The 19,551-nt window shown below is 41.0% G+C and overlaps 1 protein-coding gene across 4 annotated transcripts in view; it reads left to right on the forward strand.

Moving 5' to 3' along the window:
• Positions 1–19,551, forward strand: part of SAMD3 (sterile alpha motif domain containing 3) — a 41,586-nt gene extending 22,035 nt beyond the window's left edge. Inside the window, exons 1-11 of one of the 4 annotated variants that reach the window (XM_081907183.1) lie at positions 6,370–6,437; positions 6,644–6,752; positions 7,542–7,722; positions 9,426–9,524; positions 10,037–10,222; positions 10,974–11,058; positions 15,458–15,622; positions 17,247–17,459; positions 17,811–17,982; positions 18,365–18,447; positions 18,855–19,551. In XM_081907183.1, the coding sequence (XP_081763309.1) occupies positions 6,668–6,752; positions 7,542–7,722; positions 9,426–9,524; positions 10,037–10,222; positions 10,974–11,058; positions 15,458–15,622; positions 17,247–17,459; positions 17,811–17,982; positions 18,365–18,447; positions 18,855–19,106 (1,521 nt within the window). In that variant the 5' untranslated portion in view covers positions 6,370–6,437; positions 6,644–6,667 and the 3' untranslated portion in view covers positions 19,107–19,551. Of the gene's footprint in view, positions 1–6,369; positions 6,438–6,643; positions 6,753–7,541; positions 7,723–9,425; positions 9,525–10,036; positions 10,223–10,973; positions 11,059–15,457; positions 15,623–17,246; positions 17,460–17,810; positions 18,337–18,364 lie in introns of those variants that run through there. The other 3 variants (XM_081907182.1, XM_081907185.1, XM_081907184.1) reach the window with 3 other exon arrangements.

A 19,551-nucleotide genomic window follows, 5' to 3' on the forward strand; every position in this document is an offset into this window, starting at 1 on the left:
CCGGAGTTTCCAACCCTACCCCATAAATGTTGTTCTTATCTCAAGTTACGGCATCTTAAGGGACCACTTTCAGCTACGATGTCACAGAGATTTGTGCTCCTGGAAGGGAACCCTAAGCAAGGCCTCTCACTTTCCAGCAAGCCCAGTGGCCTCGCCACATACAGGAAATCCAAGGCTTCTTTAGCAAGCTTATAATCTTATATAAGGGGCTGCTAGCATCACACCCATCCTCTCCTGATTTGGGAGCTAGGATTAGCATGGCACAGCTACTCTTGAGTTGAGTTGGGAGGCTCTGGCATAGTAAAAAGATAGCTGCTTTCTCTGTGCTAGGGCTTGCACAAGGAGACCTGGAGACCCAATTTTAAAAGAGGGCAAGACTGTTGAACTTGTTACTGAACCCTAAAATGTTGGGTATTCTTTCTTCTTCTTTTTGAAATATTTTTTATTTGATTTTACAAGTATACAACAATACAACCATTCACATTTACAGATTCCTTCAAATCTCTGATCTTCCCAGCTCCCCTCCATGGACCCTATTAGTAAACCTTTTCTGCTGCAACTTTTCCAATAATCTTTATTTTATATACCGTAACATCATTGTCTCCATAGTACTTGCTACATTACAAGTGTTACTTCAATCCTGCTAATGTTTCCAGAATGTAGGGTTTTCTAGCTTTACTGTGTCTGAACAATTTGGAAGAGGCTGCTTTTAATAAATGTGTAATTATTTTTCTGGAAAGGTTTTGCCTCTTTAGCTGAGTTTAAGGAAATAAACCCTTATAGCTCATGAAAAATAAATGTGTTACCAACACTCAGGGCACAACAGAATAGAAAGCCCATAATGAGTATGAAATTATGTTAAGTATTAACTCTGGATAGGAGGATGACAGGTTTTTGGTCTGGACTTCTCTCCCTGCTAGGAAAATTATTCTGGCTCCTAATAACGTCTCCCTGAAATCACAGACACCTTTGAACCATTCGGCTGATCTATAAGAAGAAAAGAAATCTCTTCACTTTTTTTATTTTTTGGCTTGGCTTTTATGCTGTCTTATCTTTCTACATCATCTTATTTGCATAGCAAAAACACACTGAAGGAAATCAGCACCGAGTGTTAACTTCCCTTGAACTCTTTTAAAAGGAGCTGCTAATGTGAAAAATCACAACTTTAAATACATTTACACCCAGAGCTGAAACACTTATTTGAAGTCATCCAGGTTTTATTATTCACATCCAATGTGCAGTACTTTGTTAGTGGTTGCAGATTAATGCTCTGGCAGAATAATATACTAAATGCCCAACCTAGGCTCCAAGTTGAATTTTTCATATATAGATTCCAAACTTTATCCCTTTCTTAAATAAATTTGAATAAAAGCCACTTGAGATAAAAGCCTCAGTTTTAACAATTGTTAAATTGCTCTATGCAATGATGCAGATTATGACTGGATCTGGGTCTACCAGCAGAATGAGGCAGCAGAAACTGAATGAGACAGTAAAAATAATAATTTATTATTTATACCCTGCCCATCTGGCTGGGTTTCCCCAGCCACTCTGGGTGGCTCCCAACATGATGGTGATGTTCTGCCAGCAGAAGCATTTCCTCTTGCCCAATGGAACAACCTCTCCTGTCCTTCCTCCATATGCTGCTCTTGGGGTCCTACCAATGCCCCCACCCCTACTGATCTGAGGGTGGGTGGGTGGGTGGAGGCCCCAGGGCAGGATACAGCAATAAAATATATATAAATCATTACATTGAAATTAATGTAAACGTTTTTCATTTGAGGGGGTAGCTTGTACCCAGAGCACAAAGAATTTGGCACAGGTGTTGCTGCTGCTGCTCTCAGTGAAAATCACCCCCCCTTCCCAGCTGTTATTTTGTTACTTGGATGGAAAACTTCCATTGGGACAGTGTTATACGAAATAGCATCTAGCCTAATGAAAAGAAGACAGACCCCCTCCCAATAAATATGAACCATAGCTAGGCTAGCATCTCCTTCTGGCAGTGTGGGACACACATAGTACTGGGCCTTCGTTTATTCCTCTGTGGCCCAATCCCCTAGCTGCATATGGAGTGAATGGTGGTGCATTAATGCTTCTGAGTAGCATGCCATGGCCAAGATGCCACCCCGTTCTAGTGGTGGTGTTGTAGCCATCATTCATTTGTATTTAGTGTGCTTCGTCCACTTCTCTTGATATAACCTGGTGACTAAAGCTCTCCTTTTACAATGGCAAACTTAACCGCATTGTTCTCTTTCTGTCTAGCTTTTAACTTGGAATTCTTTTTAACTTGGAATATGAATTATCTGGCCAGTAAAATGTATTCTGTGCTGAATTCCATTTCATCGTTGAGGATTTTGTTCATCTCATCCTAGCCTTCTCAAGGAAACAAGAAGTGTGACAGGAAGGTGTGATCTTTTTAATTTACACCAGAGTTCTCAGCAAATAATGATTTTTCACACCCTGTTATTGCTCCTTAGCCTGGGGGTGGGGAGGAGCTCCATGGCTATTAAATGAAGCCAACTGCTATAATTCTTGAAATAATTTTAAACATATTATGCTATAGGAGAACTAGAAAAAAATGTCAGAGGGCAAAATGCAGAGAAAATAAGCTTTATACTAGATAAGAATTTGGGGATAGGAACCAGCTCAGTTACGCTTTCTATTTAGAATGCAAAATGTTTTTGCAACTTTGTGTTGAATTATTTCTTCTTCTTTTTAAAGGATATACAAAGTAATCAGATTAGAAAAGGCTGCCGTACCCTCTTCACAACAGGATGCCTACACTCTGTTTTATTTTGATGCACCAAGCTCACCTATAGCCACACTGAGCAGGTTTGGATGTAATGTTAACCATAATGTTGCACTACATGAGTGATCCTGGGGTGGGCCTCAAACTTGTGTGCTTTAGCATCCCTGTGATGTAAAGATTGGAAGCATCCACTTCCTGGTTTAAAATAAGCAGAGTTTTGGGTTGGGGCAGGGGTCTGCAACCCGCGGCTCCGGAGCCGCATGTGGCTCTTTTACACCTTTGCCGCGGCTCCGGGGCGGATACTAGCGAGGGGAGGAGGCGCATTGTGCGCCCGACACTCCCCACTGTGGCGGGCGCTGTACTGGCTGTGACGTCGCATGGGGGCGGTGCTTGCGTTAGTCACGCATCGTCCCGACGTCACCTTCCCGCCCGCCCGCTACATTGTAAGGGGCACGTACGCTGGTCACTGCATTGAAAGGGGGCATGTACAGTGGCGTAGCGTGGGTTGTCAGCACCCAGGGCAAGGCGAGTAATTTGTGCCCCCAACCCGTGGATTTGCACCCCCTAACCCCCAGATGTTGCGCCCGGTGCGGCTGGCCCCCCCCTGCACCCCCCACGCTACGCCACTGGGCATGTATGCTGGTCACTGTTTTGAAGGGGAGTGAAGAACACACACACACACACAAAAAAGTAACTTGTTAATTTAATGTTTATTTCTATGAGGAGGAGTAATTCTGAGGGGTCAAACAAAGAAATAATTAAAAAGTGACAAAAAAGTTATTTTTATAATGACGAGTTTTGCGGCTCCCAGTTTTTTTTTCTTCGGAAACGGATCCAAGTGGCTCTTTTTGTCTTAAAGGTTGCAGACCCCTGGGTTGGGGGAAGAGGAGTTTAAAAAAGAAAAGAAAATGTAAGCCTTAGAATTCATTTATGAATACAGTGGTACCTCAGGTTACGTACACTTCAGGTTACATACGCTTCAGGTTACAGACTCCGCTAACCCAGAAATAGTACCTCGGGTTAAGAACTTTGCTTCAGGATGAGAACAGAAATCGCACGTGGTAGGCCCCATTAGCTAAAGTGGTGCTTCAGGTTTAGAACAGTTTCAGGTTAAAAACAGACCTTTGGAATGAATTAAGTACGTAACCAGAGGTATCACTGTAGTATTATTATAACAGTATATTGCTATGAATAGATATTAGTTAAAATTAAACCTACGATGATTGTAAAGGTGGATTCAGGGCCAGCCCAAGACACTTTGAACCAGAAAATGGTGTGCCCCTTGAGAAACTTGGGAATTGTAGTTTGTTAAAGGTGCTGGGTTAGAGCACGGAAAGGAAATATCAAGCTCAGGGACAAAATGCAGTTCTTCAGGCCTCTCTGTCAGGGCTCAGGCCACCCCATCTCCAGTCCTCCGCCCTTGAGTATTTTGGACTGTCTGTAACATGTCTTTGGATGGAGAGGAGAGACAGTCGTGGTGGAAGAATACTAATCTCACCTCCCTGTCCTGCCCCCCCCATCCCAAATGCCTCCTCTTTCCATTCCATATTAGACCGACCTCTCTCACCTCTGCACCAAGGCCTACTTAGCTGGAGACTGAAGCTACTCTCTTGCAAAGCCGGGAGTCTGTCCATTAGGAGGCAGCTGCGTATGCAGGGCTCTGTGGGATTGTGGTTTGATAGAGGTGCAAAAAGGAAGGGACAGGAAGACGTCAGGGAATGGGAAGGCAAAAATGCTGTGATATAAGCAAGGGGGTTGAAATGGTGAAGGAAAACAGCGGTGGAGGGAGGAGAGGAAAAGCAGTGGGGAAACCCAAGAATGCTTTTCCTCTCCATCACCGCCTCTTCTTCTCCATTTTGTCCCCTTGCTGGAGTGCTTAGAGGAGAACAACCAAGAACTTAGAAAGCTCCTTAGTACCTTATTGTACTAAGTTAGAGCTCAGTATTGTCTACTCCAGGAATAGGGGATCTTTTTTAGCCCAAGAGCTGCAATTCCTCATAAACAAACTTCCAGCACTGGTGGTTGGCAGGGCTAGAGGCAAACATGGGTGTGGCAATAGATGTGACTCTTACCTTTGTACTGTGGTTTTCCTTCTAGCCATGCAAAATCCAGGTGTTTTACATAGCCTGGGATAGTCCTGAGAGCCAGAGAGATAAGCCTGGAGGTACTTTTGACCCTGTGCCTGATGTTCTCCAGTTGGCAGTGGCTCTCCGTGTTTCACACAGGAGTCTTTCCTACCCAGGGATTGAACCTGAGGCCTTCTCCTATACCACTGAGCCATGGCCCTTTTCTTACGGTGATGGGTTTGAAAATCATACGAAATGGCTGAAAGCATATGGCTAGCCCAGCAAAGAGGAAATCAATGGGAGACATGAATGCTGCCTCCAAATATCTAATGGGCTGCCACAGAAAAGATGGAACAGGGATTGGCCTAGATGAATTCCACAATCCTCTTCTGAATCCATGGTTCTGAGTTAATTGTATTTGACGGATAAGTATGAATCATGGAATTGCTACTGCTTGATTCAAGGATTTTAAATCTGTGCTAAGCACAGAACTTTCAAAAACCTGTCTCATGAAAGGAGGTGGGCATTTCCATTCAGAGAGACCTCAGGAAACTGGAAGGGAAAAAGGAAGAGAAGCCCTTAGGGTCAGGTTAGTTCACCCTCCCCACAAAAGCACTGAAATGTGGATCCCTGTGTGACCTCAAGGCAGGGGTGCCAACTTGAATAAAATATTTAGGGGGGCAGGTAAGCCCTGTCCCACATCATCAATCACAAGTCACAGCACACACACAGACACCATTTGAATGACAAGGCCCATCAATATTTTTTGGGGGGGCCAGCCTCCTCAAGTATTTTATTGGGGGGCAAGGGGACCTTGGCCCCCTAGGAGTTGACTCCTATGCCTCAAGGACAGAGAATGTCACGATAGAGTCAGTGTGGTGTAGTGGTTAAGAGCAGTGGACTCGTAATCTGTGAACTGAGTTCGCGTCTCCGCTCCTCCACATGCAGCTGCTGGGTGACCTTGGGCCAGTCACACTTCCCTGAAGTCTCTCAGCCCCACTCACCTCACAGAGTGTTTGTTGTGGGGGAGGAAGGGAAAGGAGAATGTTAGCCGCTTTGAGACTCCTTAGGGTAGTGATAAAGTGGGATATCAAATCCAAACTACTACTCTTCTTCTTCTTCTTCTTCTTCTTCTTCTTCTTCTTCTTCTTCTTCTTCTTCTTCTTCTTCTTCTCAGTCGGACCAGAGCCTTTGAAAATCTACCTGCAAACACATCAGTTTCTTGCGTTTCCTAGAAATAGCTTGAATTATAAGGTGTTAGTGAAGGTGACTTCACAAAACTGGCTTGCGTTTCTGTGCATTTTCTACCTTTGTTCATATTGCTCCCATTGGTGTACGTGTTCACTTGACTAGTTTCTCAATGGAGCAGTGTGGGTTAATGCATTCAGTTTGCTCTAAATGTGTATGCGAGAGGCGAATATGTAGTTTTCTCCCCCATCCCAGCTTTCTGTAAAAAAATGTCAGCCATTTCCTGATGAGCATAGTGGTGGTGAATTTCACACCTTTCTCGTATCTGTGTGGAAACTTGGGTGTTAATGGTGTGGGCTCAGGGTGTGTTCAGTATTATAAAGAATGAAGCTTCTTGTTCGGAACAGAGGAAAGCAAGACTTGGATTCTAAGATCAGGTGTAACAGGAATCATAAAACTGCCTCCTTACACCAGGCATGAATATATAGTGTGCAAAATATGGGAGCAAATTATTATCAGCCTGGAACTATGTGTACCTATTTTGCAAAATAGCAGGTTTTGGGGGTAGGGGAGAACTAAACATTGACTCAAAGATTTAAAATAGAATCATCTTCTTGTTCTTGTTTTTCCAAACTGTATACAGTAGTGGAATTTCCCATCACAACAAATGGAGATGGAAAGTTGGTCAGTTGATCAAGTCTGCAACTGGTTGCTACTGAAAAACTTAGGAGACCTGGTTCCTAAATTTCGTGGTAAGACTGTTCTCTGTGTATCACTGTATGTGTCAAATATCTGTGTAATTTACAGAGATTTATTAAATCAAATGAGGTTTCCATTGATGTTTCTAAGTATTTGTTGCAGGAGTGGGGGAGAAATACAGAATAAACTGTTGGATACTAAATCCTTAAAAGCTTTATGTGCATTTTGGTAGCATGTTTCTATGTGAAATTAATTGTTTTGATAGTTTGCTTCCTAGTTACATAATAATATAGCAATGCAGTTTGTAAGTTTTTAACCAGGGAATAGCTTTCATTGATTTCCAGATCAGGATTGTGAGGTAAGCACAGGACTAAATATGCACCAGGTCTCAGCACTAAAATAAACATGCTTATCCTCAGAACATTTTGAAGCAATCAAAAAAGTACAGTGCCTCTGTGGATGTGGAGAGTACCTTTTAACCACCATTAGGCAACCACAACCTATTGGCTGGGGCTGGAGGTAGGGAGAAAAGTTCTTAGGGTAGAAGACTTCAGCCGGACTCCTGCCTCAGTGCCCCCCCTGTAGCAATTCAGCACCCGGCACAAAGCTAAACCCACAAAGCTAATATTGTGCCTAAGAACATCTGTACTCGAACTCAATTGAAAATGGATAGTGTGCAATATAGATTGATTGCTTGTTACAGTTTATATAGAACTTTTCCTTCCAATGCGCAAAAAAAGAAAGACTGTTATTCTTTTGGTATGGCCAATTGCCTTTGAAACATCTGCCTGCTTGCAGCCAGAGGCAATCCGTGTGAAAGGGTTCTTTGGCTCTTCTTTTAGAGGAAGAAGTGGGTGGCGCTGCTCTGTTGGCTCTTAACGACAGGATGGTCCAGCAGCTGGTCAAGAAAATTGGGCACCAGGCAGTCTTAATGGATCTGATTAAAAAATGCAAGCAGCAGACAGAAGGACCAGCTTTTACCTGCAAAGAGCCCTTCTCTGAGTCACCAGGAGAATTCAGTGGGTAAGGCTCTGCAAAGAAAAATAAAGGAAGAAACAAAAGCATCCCGCTTATATTCCAGTCAGAGTGGTTCTCTGTTTTAATGCTAATGCTCATTAACTTTTACAGTCACTGAATTTTGCTACTACAGTAATGTGAATTTAGAAGCTCGGCAGAATATGGCAATGAATGTTTATTGCTTGTTACCTCTGAATATGGAAAAATAACAGCCTGTCCTGTTTTTCTAAGGCACTGTTGTAATATTCAGCTCGAACTAGTTTTGTGCCTCATTTCTAAAATGAAAGGTGCTTGGGCTTTCAAGCCTGCTTGAAAATTGCACCCAGAGGCAGAAGGAGCACATCTTTCCACTTGTAAAGGTTCTTCCTTAATCTATAGTTCAGCTTTTATCTATAGATCAGGAGTAATAATGTTACACTTCCCCATTTTGCTCTGGCAGTGAGAACTGCCAGGGGCACAGTGTGTAACCATGTTTTATTTTCTTTCCAACAAGGTAAACTGAGGATTATTGGCATTTTGTCATAGTTGCATTTTATTTACAAATAAACAGGTTAAACAGAGGTGGTGGCACAGCTTAAACACTCCAAATGACAGCCCCACATCAGATCTTCAGGGGGATAACCACCCCTCTAAAATGGTGCTAGTTTATGGAGTCCAAAATCTCAGTATTACTGTGCCTTTTGGACTCTGGCCCAAGTTAAAAGCCTTATTATTATTTTCACATACAAACACCTTGCCCCTCCCCCCTCATGGTGGGAGAATCCAAATGAGTCATCTCTTCTGACCATTGCCCAGTATTTTTAGCTTCTATGGAGGCATGGCCCCAGAACCTCATGGTCTACCAGTGCTCCTTGCAATGTCACTCATGCTTTAGAGAATATAAAGGGGGCGCTTGAAAGGAGATTCAGGATCAGATATGAGCTCAGGAGCACCCAAAATGATAACCCTACTCACCAAAATCAGATCAGAAAGCTATAACAATATATTTGCTAAAGGTGGAGAACTACAAGGCTATAATAGCTTAACTTGTAAGGAAAATGATATTCACCATTTTGTTCTCAAAGGAAGAAAGGGACAAGTCTCCCAGTTCTCTTGAACTACATCCACTAAAGCAGAGTAGCATCCATGAAGCAGTTGACATAAGTTGAGATGACCAACTTATATGTCTGTAGGATCTCCAAGGGCCAGATATATATTTTTCCAACTGACATAAGGGCTGAGTGCACACTACACCATTAAATTCTGCGCACTGTAGTTTGCCCCTCACAAAGTTATGATTCCCAGCAACCTTTAGCAAACTACAGTGTCCATAATTATTTGAGGGGGAGGGAGGTTCTTTAAAAAGATTGTGTGTACGCACCTATAAACAATATATAAAATCCACTGTGGATCTCTCTTTTTCACAACTTGATCATATTTGTTTATTCTTCTTGCAAGTGAATTAGTAGACAGGCTTTGTACCAGACTGTCATTAAAATATGGTAGAGTCACAGGGGCCAGACAAAATTGTTTGGGGAACTGGCTAAATCCAGCCTGGCCATCCATGCTTCCAAGTTCCACATAGCCCTCATTCAGGCAGGAATGTAAAGAGAAGAGTTAAAAGGAGATTTAAGGGATTTAAAAAGTAGACCCTTATACTTGGATCAAGAAGGGAATTGCTATCTGTTGTGGGTCATAATCAACTGGGCAACATGCTTCCTTCCTTATAGAACCCATGGCATTCAGCTAACTGTTGGACAGGTGAATTGTTTCTCTCCTAATGAAAGCCGTGATGATGGATCCATTGACCAAAGAGTTCTCAAACAAAAGTGAGTTTTGGGTTATCCTTCTAATTCCAAAGATATAGCTATCTTCATATAGAACCTCCTATACTACCAAGATATATTGACAATAACAAAGGATTACAATATCATATGGTTGCATTAGTTTTTTAAAGTCTTACACAAAGATGGTATGATTCTCGGAGGAACAAATTATTTGGATGCAGATAACTATTGTGGGGAGGGGAGGAGAGACAGGGAGAGATAAGGATGGACTGGGGGTTCTAAAGCAAAATAAACTAAAGCACATTTCCTAAAAAATAATATAAAGAAAAATATAATTCGGATCATATCATAATTTGTAATGCATTAAAAAATAGATTATGTGGAAATGACACTAGGGGTAGCCCATGTTCCTGGAGTGTAAAGCATAGCAAATATATTATAATAAGAGGATGGCTTGTCTTTCACTGATAATAAATCAATTGAAGGAGCTAGCACAATGAAGTTTGTGAGAATTTAAAGTGCTAATGAATGGTCGTTTTTGCTTCCTTTGTCAGGAAAAACATGAGGCATGTTTTAGCAAGATGCAAAGCATTGCAATGGACAAATTCATATATTCTGCCTGAGTTCCCTTATGATGTCAAATGCATATTAGCAGAAAGAAAATGCCCTGACCACAGTGTGAGAATAAGGATAATTGAATTCTTGCAAGCTGACATGACAAAGTATCTTGAAGGATCACTGTAAGTAAGGCAGTCTTCAGCATTCTGCCTCATGGGAGAAATATGGCAGGGGGTGAATTTCCATAAGGATGATAAATTGATCTCTGCATGCTGTGAACTTTGATTTGAAGAGTGCATGGGTAGAAAGGCAGAATGAATATATTTGTGGCTGCCCATAACTTGCATGAGGGTTGGGAGGCCTGGAGAGTAGCCAGAGTCCAGTTACTTCTACTCTCTTGCTACCTAGTCACTTAATAAACCCTGCAGACAGTGGTCCATGGTCTTGTTTGGACCAATGGACTGTCTTCCGAGCTGTCATCTCTCAGTGCTTGTCACCAAACCACAGGGAGCTTGGTAAAGAAGCAGGAATGTCTCACTTACGTGCAGGGGTGCAATCTCACCCTCAGGATTGTGAGTGCCCGCCACCTCACTGCAGACATGCAACATCTCACACACAGATGTAGGAGCCCACACACAGATATCCACTGCACAAGTGCTTCCACAGTGCTAAAAAAGAAATCAAATCTCCTTCCTCAAATCAAAAGAAATCAAATCTCACCCTGGGCACAGATCAGTGTTTTGCAGCCTGATACGGTGGCAGCAGTGATAGGAATGACTGGGCCAGTGTGTGAGTAGAGATTGCCAAGAGTGTACTTTTTATTTTGTATGATAGAGGCAGGCATTAATGTAAAAGGAGCTGAAGATTTTCCAGTTGAAGCAGCAGGGCACTTTAAATAATAATATTTGTATGCATTTTATATTGTGTGGGCAGATATCCAACCACTCAGCAATATAATGATGTTGTCAATGAATTGCTCCAGACATACCCTTTTCTTGATGAGGATGGGAATGGCTTTGTAAGTACCCCAAACAAATGCAATTCTGTACTGTTGTTTTTCTTGAATTAAACATGCAATTGCTTTTATTTCTATTGGGGTTTAGGCCTGCTTATGTCATGGAAACAGCCCTGTTTGCCAGGTATGATGACTTCTGCCTGGAGACAGACAGGGATAATGGGATGCTGTGGATTCTCCATGATCTCTCAGCAGCTTTCTATACCCTCCACCATTAGTATCCTGCTGGAGCAGCTGTCTGAATTGGGACTGGGCTTTCCAGTGGTTATAGTCTTATTTGAGAGAGTGGTGCTTAGGGGATGCTGCTGGACCCTGTGGAGCCTTCAATACATCATTCCACAGAGGTTGATCTTACACTCCATGCAGCGCTTTCTGGAGATTTGCCGTGTGTTGTCCTCAGTATGTTAGCAAAGACTTCATAGATGAGTGTTGTGCTCCTTAGGAGAATACTATCTATCCCCAGGTCGTGGCAAAAGGTGTGATTTGTATAAGCTTACCAAGGTTCCTGTCTCCACAGAAGAAACCTTGTGTTGCAAGGCCCCAGGGCCCAAAGTTCCCCTTGGATAATAAACACACAGACACAAATATGTCGAGTTAATGGGATAAATAAGGCCACAAAGGTGAGCAGTATTGGGTGAAACCGACTATATCATGACTCCTGCACGCCCGCAGGAAGTCTCTTAAGGGTCAACTACTGATAGGGAGTGCCCTGTGTTATACATCAATTAAGAGCACCCCCAGGGTCCCCGGTGGGGTTGTGGCATGGCCCTAACCCATGCCCAGGCTTTGGACAGGATCCACACACACCCAGATCCCTTTAACAGGATACCCTTAACCTAGAGGGGCAGGCAGAGGCAACAACCTCCCGTCCCATGAACCAGGCTTACCCAATGGCTAACCGCCTAACCTTACAAAGTTGTCACAATTGCTACAAGATAGGCGAAAACCAAATGGCTGGTACCCATTTGCCAAGTGGAAAAAATTCCTACCTGGCCCCAAGAATAAGGCGACCAACATTAGTCCATAGCAAGGCCAAAATCAAGCAACATATAAAAAGAGGGCGGGTGGGCTGGGTGATTCGACAGAGGAGGCAAAAGAAGGCCAGAGCCAGACACTAGCACTAAAAGAGTTTTGGAACTAATTCAATTCTTTGGCCAGGTTGCAGGATTTAAACTGAACAAACAAAAAACTAAAGTCTTGGGAAAAAATTTAACAAATGATGAAAGGGAGAAGTTCCAAAGTGAAACTGGGCTGATGGTGGCCAAGAAAGTGAAATATTTGGGGATTAACATGACATCTAAAAATGTGAATTTATTTAAGGATAATTATGACAAATGTTGGACAGAGGTAAAGAAAGATCTAGAAATATGGTCGAAATTGAAGCTTTCCTTGTTAGGCTGAATTGCGGTGATCAAAATGAATGTTTTGCCAAGAATGTTATTTTTGTTCCAGACATTACAGATTGTGGATAAACTAGATTGTTTTAAGAAGTGGCAGAAAGATATATCTAGATTTGTCTGGCAGGGCAAAAAGCCCAGAATAAAATTTAAGATATTAACTGATGCAAAAGATAGAGGGGGGTTTGCCCTGCCGGACTTAAGACTTTATTATGAAGCAGCAGCTTTCTGCTGGCTGAAGGATTGGCTACTTCTTAAGAATACTGATATTTTGGATCTGGAAGGGTTTGACAATAGGTTTGGTTGGCACGCTTACATATGGTATGACAAGGTTAAAGCTCACAAAGGTTTTAAAAATCATGTGGTTAGGAAAGCATTATATAATGTCTGGATTCGATATAAGGATTTGTTGGAAAATAAAACTCCTAGGTGGTTATCACCAATGGAGGCTAAAGAAGTGAAGAAACTTAATATGGAATCTAATTGGCCAAAATATTTTGAAATTTTAGAACAAGAAAGTGGTAAATTTAAACTAAAGAGATTTGAAGAAATAAAGTCCAAGGTAAGAGATTGGCTCCATTATTATCAAATAATGGAGACCTTTAAACAAGGAAAATTGGCTTCCAGGTGGAGAAATCCAAATTAGAAATAGAACTGTTAGAACCCAATACTAAGAATTTGTCAAGAATGTATAATTTGTTGCTGAAGTGGAATACAATAGATGAGACAGTCAAGTCAGCTATGATTAAATGGGCACAGGACATCGGTCATGACATTATGTTTGCGGACTGGGAACAGTTATGGACCACCGGTATTAAATTTATGGCATGTAATGCCTTAAGAGAAAATATTATGAAAATGATTTATAGGTGGTACATGACTCCAGTCAAGCTTGCAAAGATCTATCATTTGCCCAATAATAAATGCTGGAAATGTAACGAAACTGAAGGTACCTTCTTTCACCTTTGGTGGACCTGCCCAAAGATTAAAGCCTTCTGGGAAATGATTTATAATGAAATTAAGAAGGTACTTAAATGTACTTTTCATAAGAAATCAGAGGCATTTCTCTTGGGCATGGTTGACCAATTGGTGTCAAGAAAGGATAGGATTTTTTTTATGTATGCTACCACAGCAGCAAGGATACTTCTAGCAAACTATTGGAAGACGCAAGAATTACTCACACTGGAAGAATGGCAGACGAAAGTGATCGACTTCATGGGATTGGCAGAAATGACCGGCAGAATCCGGGACCAAGAGAAAGAGACGGTGGAGGAAGATTGGAAGAAATTTAAAGTTTATCTTAAGAACAGTTGTAAAATTGTTGAGTGTTAAAATGTCAAGGGGAAGGAAGATGCAGAATTGCAGCTGAAACTGTCTGATAAATTAAGATGAAACTGAGAAAAAATAAGTCATAAAATATAATGGGACCAAGGGGTTGCTGAAAAACTGTAAAATAAGGATGCAGAGAGGGGGAGGTATGGGGAAGTCCATGAAAGAAGGTTTATGAAAAGGAGGATATGAAAATATACGTGTTTGTATGTGTTTGTTTGTTTTGTTTGTTTTAAAATGAAAAACCAATAAAAAATTTTATTAAAAAAAAGAAGGCCACCCACCAGCCACACCACGATTTAAACCACAGCAGCCACACACCCCGGCTAACCAGATTGGTCAGCTGGGGGGCGTGATGCAGCTGAGAGACCCGATGATGCGGGTTGGCATCACTCAGCCCCCTGCCAGGTCCCAGTGAGGTCCCAGATGCCCGTCCACAACTCTACCCTCCGGGGAAGGGGTGTGGTCTTACAAGTACAGGCCCCTTTCAGAGTGCCACTTGACATGAGTTGGATGGGTTAAGGGGCCAGAGCTAGGTGGTGGGTTCTGAAAAGTCTCTTCATTGATACTGAACAACTGAAGAGGGTTTGTGAGAGTTAAATATAAAGAACAACACTGGGAAAGGCGTGTATGGTATTTTCAAACTTATGAAATGTTGGTCTTGGCAAGTGGACACCTGTGGCTTTCTGTTTTGACCTTCATACTCTTGCACTTTATGGATGCTTATTACTTCATAGCTCCAGTGGGCTAAGGTGATAATCTCATAGCAACTAGGAAATGTCAGTCTGGATAGTATCCTCTATATATCATGAAGGATAAAGCTATCAGTGGCTGCAAGCCACAATGGCTATGTGCTGCCATCACAGTCAGAAACCGTATCCTACTGACTACAAGTTCACAAGAGGGAGGGGAACACTGTTGCCAATGTATCTCATTTGTAGGATTCTCATCGGCATCTTTTTGTAAACCACTTTCAGGTTTGGTTTTGCTTTCTTTACAATCAAGCAGTATATAAATGTTATGAAATAAGAAACAAACAAACAAATCTGGTTGGCCATTGTGTGGTGGTTGAATTAGATGGACCTGTGGCCTGAAACAGCAGGCGCTACTCTTATATTATTATCCCATGACACTAAGATGCTGAGAGATATATGAGAAATGGTGGGTTATCAATAAATTGGTTTACACTCTGATTTTCGATTAATATTCTGTTACTCAGCCAGAACACGTAGAACAGTGTTCTTAAACAGAATTTTAATGTACAGTAAGTTCACACACGCCTGTTTGTTTCTCAGTGACTGAAACTTCAAGCGATTACATGGATGTGTGAAAACAACACCCCTGCGTTTTGACTTACCAACTATGCTGTTTGCTACGCTGTTAAAAGCAGACAGCCATTGTCTTGCATTTACAATGTTATCATTTGTCAAACTACTTTTAAGCAAAGCTATTGCCTGCTGCCTTTCAAAGGTAGTTACTCTGTTTCCTCAATAGGGATGGGATGCAATTAGCTTCTGCAAAGTATACAGTAGTTGCATTTTCTTTTTTAAAAAATCTGCTGGAAATGATATTCTAAAGGTTCTTTTTCTTTTAGCAATTTAGGAACAGTAGATAACTTGCTCTGAAAGAATAGATAAGGCTCCTGGAAGACACTAACAACTTTTTTAAATATGCAGTTTCTATGGAAACGAGCCCTTAAAGACCGTTTCAAGTATGTGCGGAGACCGATAGATGATGATGAACAGGTAGTGAGAAATAAATGCAAGTTTGGACACAGGCGAGGGCAGACCAGAAAATCTTCTGGAAACAGGTGTGAGAAGGTCCAAGGAGTGCAAACAGAAGTAAGTATTCAGATTCTGTGGATGGAATAACAAGAGGATATGAATATGAGCTTTGCCTGTTCTTTCCAGCTACTCCTGAAAAGGGAAAATAGGAAGGTGTGCAAAAATTGAGCATTCCTCATATGGCTTCTTACCAACCATTTTGATTCTTGAAGAATATGAGTGCCATATTTCCATTAAGGAGTCTAATACCCCAATGCTTTAAAAGTCCCATAGATTTCAGTGAGACTTGCTTGTCAATAATAGCTTAGATCTTAAGGTAACTTAAAGAAGTCTATGGAAAGAAAATTCCCTGTCTGCCCCTTTCTGCTGCAACGCGAGATGGGGGATGAGGGCTTGAAGGAGGAAGGAGAGGATGGGTAGCATTTCCTCTATGAACTTCCTAAAGCCAACTTCATTTCCCTTATAATCCAAGGCAATATGACTTAGGATCTGACTGCAACTCTGTCAACATTCCTAGACCTTATTAGCCCTTGCAGAGAATGGAAGACATCCCTCCCTTTTGTACTGGCAGAGAATGTCCTACCCACAATTTCTGTGCATGCGAATAACCTAAATGTTGGCTGAATATATTGCAGCTGAGCTGGGGGAAGGGACACATAAAGAACTGGAACCTAAGTGTTTGGATTAGAAATTGTGGTGCTTTGGGACAAAAGAGGTGTAGACTTTGCCAAGGCATTCATGCTATGTGCCCATCTAGGCTTGGTATTACTAAAGACTGATTTATATCATTATGGCTATAGCGAAACTGCTAGATGTGAATTTACCTTTGGGCAACATGTCGCCCTGAATAAATATGATAATGCTTTTGCTTATCTGTTTTTGCTCCACTTTCTCCACTCGCTTAGGTCTGGGGAAGGGAAGTGAACAGTATCCCCACTCTTCCCCCCACCTCAACCATTCTGCTAGTTCTGATTATCAGCTACACCTGATAATTGCCAGTTTTGGTGTCCTATAAATTACTGGTGAGATTATACTTAGTAACACAATAATTATTCTACCATCTTAGAATTAAGAACTCTCCTAGAAGATCAGCATTTGAATTACTTAATTGTGGTGTCTATAAGAAGCTTGGGAGAGGGTTCTTTCCCCAGATTTTTAAATTTAAATACATAATAAAACACTTGAAAACTTGCACAAATAATGTGTTTTTAGTCTGGAAGGTACTGATAAACAAGGAGTACTGTGTCTACTTGACTGGAATGTACTTATGGGTTCTAATTTTGAAGGGAAACTCAGTTATAATTATAGATAAGAATTGTGCTTACAAAGAATGCCTTTATCTTCTGAAATAAGTCTCAATGTTGTTGCCACCAAATACTGCTGGAAATAAGATACTTCCATTATGTTGGGGGGGTTGTAAAGAATGCAGGGTTTTGCTTTTTTAAAAAAGTATGAGAACCCTGAGAAAGATCATACTTGTAAAGCATTTGCCCAAATAAAATAGTTCATTAACAGTGCAAACCTGTACATCTCTACTCAACAGCAAGCCCCACTGAGTTCAATGAGAGGTACTCCCATATGTGTATAGGGTTAGTTTTTCTTGATAAATTGCACTATTATAAACCAAAACTATTCCCTTTTTCTTTTTTGCAAAACAGTTAACTAATGACAATTTTAACAGGTTAAAAACATTTACAACGAAGACCTTGATGTTGAGATAAATGAACATATCAGCTGGTTTAAGGAAGAATATATGAAAACCGAGAGAAATTGGGTAGAAGTGGACAACAGGATGACCAAGACTTTAGAAATAAGAAGGAAGATGATCAATAAAGAGAGGAAGCCTTTGAAAGAAATTCTCATGCTATTCCCCTTTTTGAAGTGTCCTTATCAGGTAATGGGGGTTTTCTTAGTAACAACCTTATATTTCATGACATGACATGAGTGCGCATAGGCATGTCTATGTTCGTGGCAAAAAAGGCACTTCTGTGACTTATTCGGAGGTTTTGACAGGAAATCACACCCTGTATCTTGTGACTGCTAGTCATGATGGCTATTGCTGCCTCCCCAGTTGGAGGCAGCCATGATTCTATGATTCTGAAACCCCAGTAACGCTGCAAAGGAGAGCATGTTCTTGTGATCAGGTCCTGCATCAGTGCATACTTCCACTTATGTGCTCTTTAAATTGTAATTTAACACATTTTCTCAGTTGGATTATCTAAATTGCTTTCCTTTCCCCCTTTAGCTTTTTAGAGAATATCATCTTCTAACACACAAAGACATTTACAAGAAAACAGCTGAGATTTTGGAAGCGTATTCAGAGGACATACTGACGTCGCATGTGGTAAAGAATAGCCCAGTTATTGTTGCTCTGCAGAAGAATCTGAAGCAGTACATGGAAGATGACATTCGGACATGTTGGTATAGCCTGTTGTGTCTGGTTTTAAAGCGGTTAATGGGCAAGATACTTTGTATAATAGAAGCTAAGCAAACGTTTTCTTTAAGTGTACTAAGAAATGGCTGTTTGCTTTCAATGCACTATGGGACAGATCCTACGTCGAATATAAATGGCTTATTAACTGAAAAAGGAAGGTTAATTACTCATGCTTGATGAGATGCTGAATGTTTCTTGGAAAGGTGACTAATGTGTGTGTGAAGAAACCCTAATAAGTTATTGATAAGAGTGGGAAAAACATCCAAACATAGAGCATTCTGCTTTGAACACAACTATCTTTTAAAACACTTGCTTCTTCTGGCTGTTAATCCTACTGCCCTGTAATTGTTCTTCACTTTTGATAGATATGAAGATTACTGCCACATGTTTACTTTTGCCAGATGTTTTTGGGGAGGATTCCTGTTTGCTTACTGCTGTGAATGAGGAGGTATGTAGATAACGAATTATATGGTGGGAGGCCGGACAACATTTTTTAAAAAAAATCCACATGTACTCATTTGTATTTATGCAACATTGCAACAATATATTTGGAGACACCATTGATAATGGTGGATAACATGCAAAACGGTTTTTCTTTTATGTCTTGATTTTGTCAGGCATTGGAGTGCCTTCCTGGAAGGAAAGTAGCCCAGGTAGTAAGAACCAAACTGGGGTCAGCAGCTCCAATTCTTATTTACTAATGATCTTATATTGTCTGTTTTCGTTCAATTTGAACTCTCATTACTGGTTTAAAAGACAGTTTTGAGAGAATGATGATGCTCCTGTTACTTTCTTTTTAGTTAATACAAGAAATCCCATGAATTTTATGCGTAGACTTCTATTTTTTAAAACCAGGTGAAAGTGTCAACACCAGTACTAGAAGTAAAATACCCATTTGATGTAAACGTGTGTGAGTGTTCCCTGTACGTGGAGAAGGAGAAACTGGCCCAGCTGGATGATTGTACAATGGCCCTCGCTGCTCTGCTGGCTTCCTACCATGTCTTTGGCATTCCATACCCCAAAAGACTGTACAATACACTTCACTTTTTGGAGTCCCTCATCTTTGAAGTCAAGTGTCCGAAGTTCCTTTCAGCAAAAATCAAGTAAACTGGGGAAAATGTGAATGTACCAATACTGAATATTACTTAATGTGGCTTTGGAGCAGAATCCACTTGCAAGTAATTCCTGGTTTTATCATTTGCCATTTTGATTGATTTAAGTGCACTTTTTAGTATAATCTTGCTCCTTCAAAAAAGAAAAAGAAAAAAAGTTACCGTAGATGTTTTATGAACATTTGCTTTTATAGCAACTATCTTCTGCCAAATACTCATATTCTTAACACCCAACTCGAATGGGATGTGGGTTGTTTTTAATGTTTCCATGAATATCCTGTCCCTCTAGTTTCATAACTTTGTTATTTCCTAACGGTGTTCATAAAAATGTAATGCAACTTGATTTTAAATAACTACCTATGGTCCTGTGACAAATGCATTTTAATTTTAAATGTGTTGACTCTGTATCTAATGCATCCATGCTAGATGATTGTGCAGTT

Source organism: Podarcis melisellensis (assembly GCF_964234715.1).
Source record: "Podarcis melisellensis genome assembly, chromosome: 3".
Classification (NCBI taxonomy): Eukaryota; Metazoa; Chordata; class Lepidosauria; order Squamata; family Lacertidae; genus Podarcis; species Podarcis melisellensis.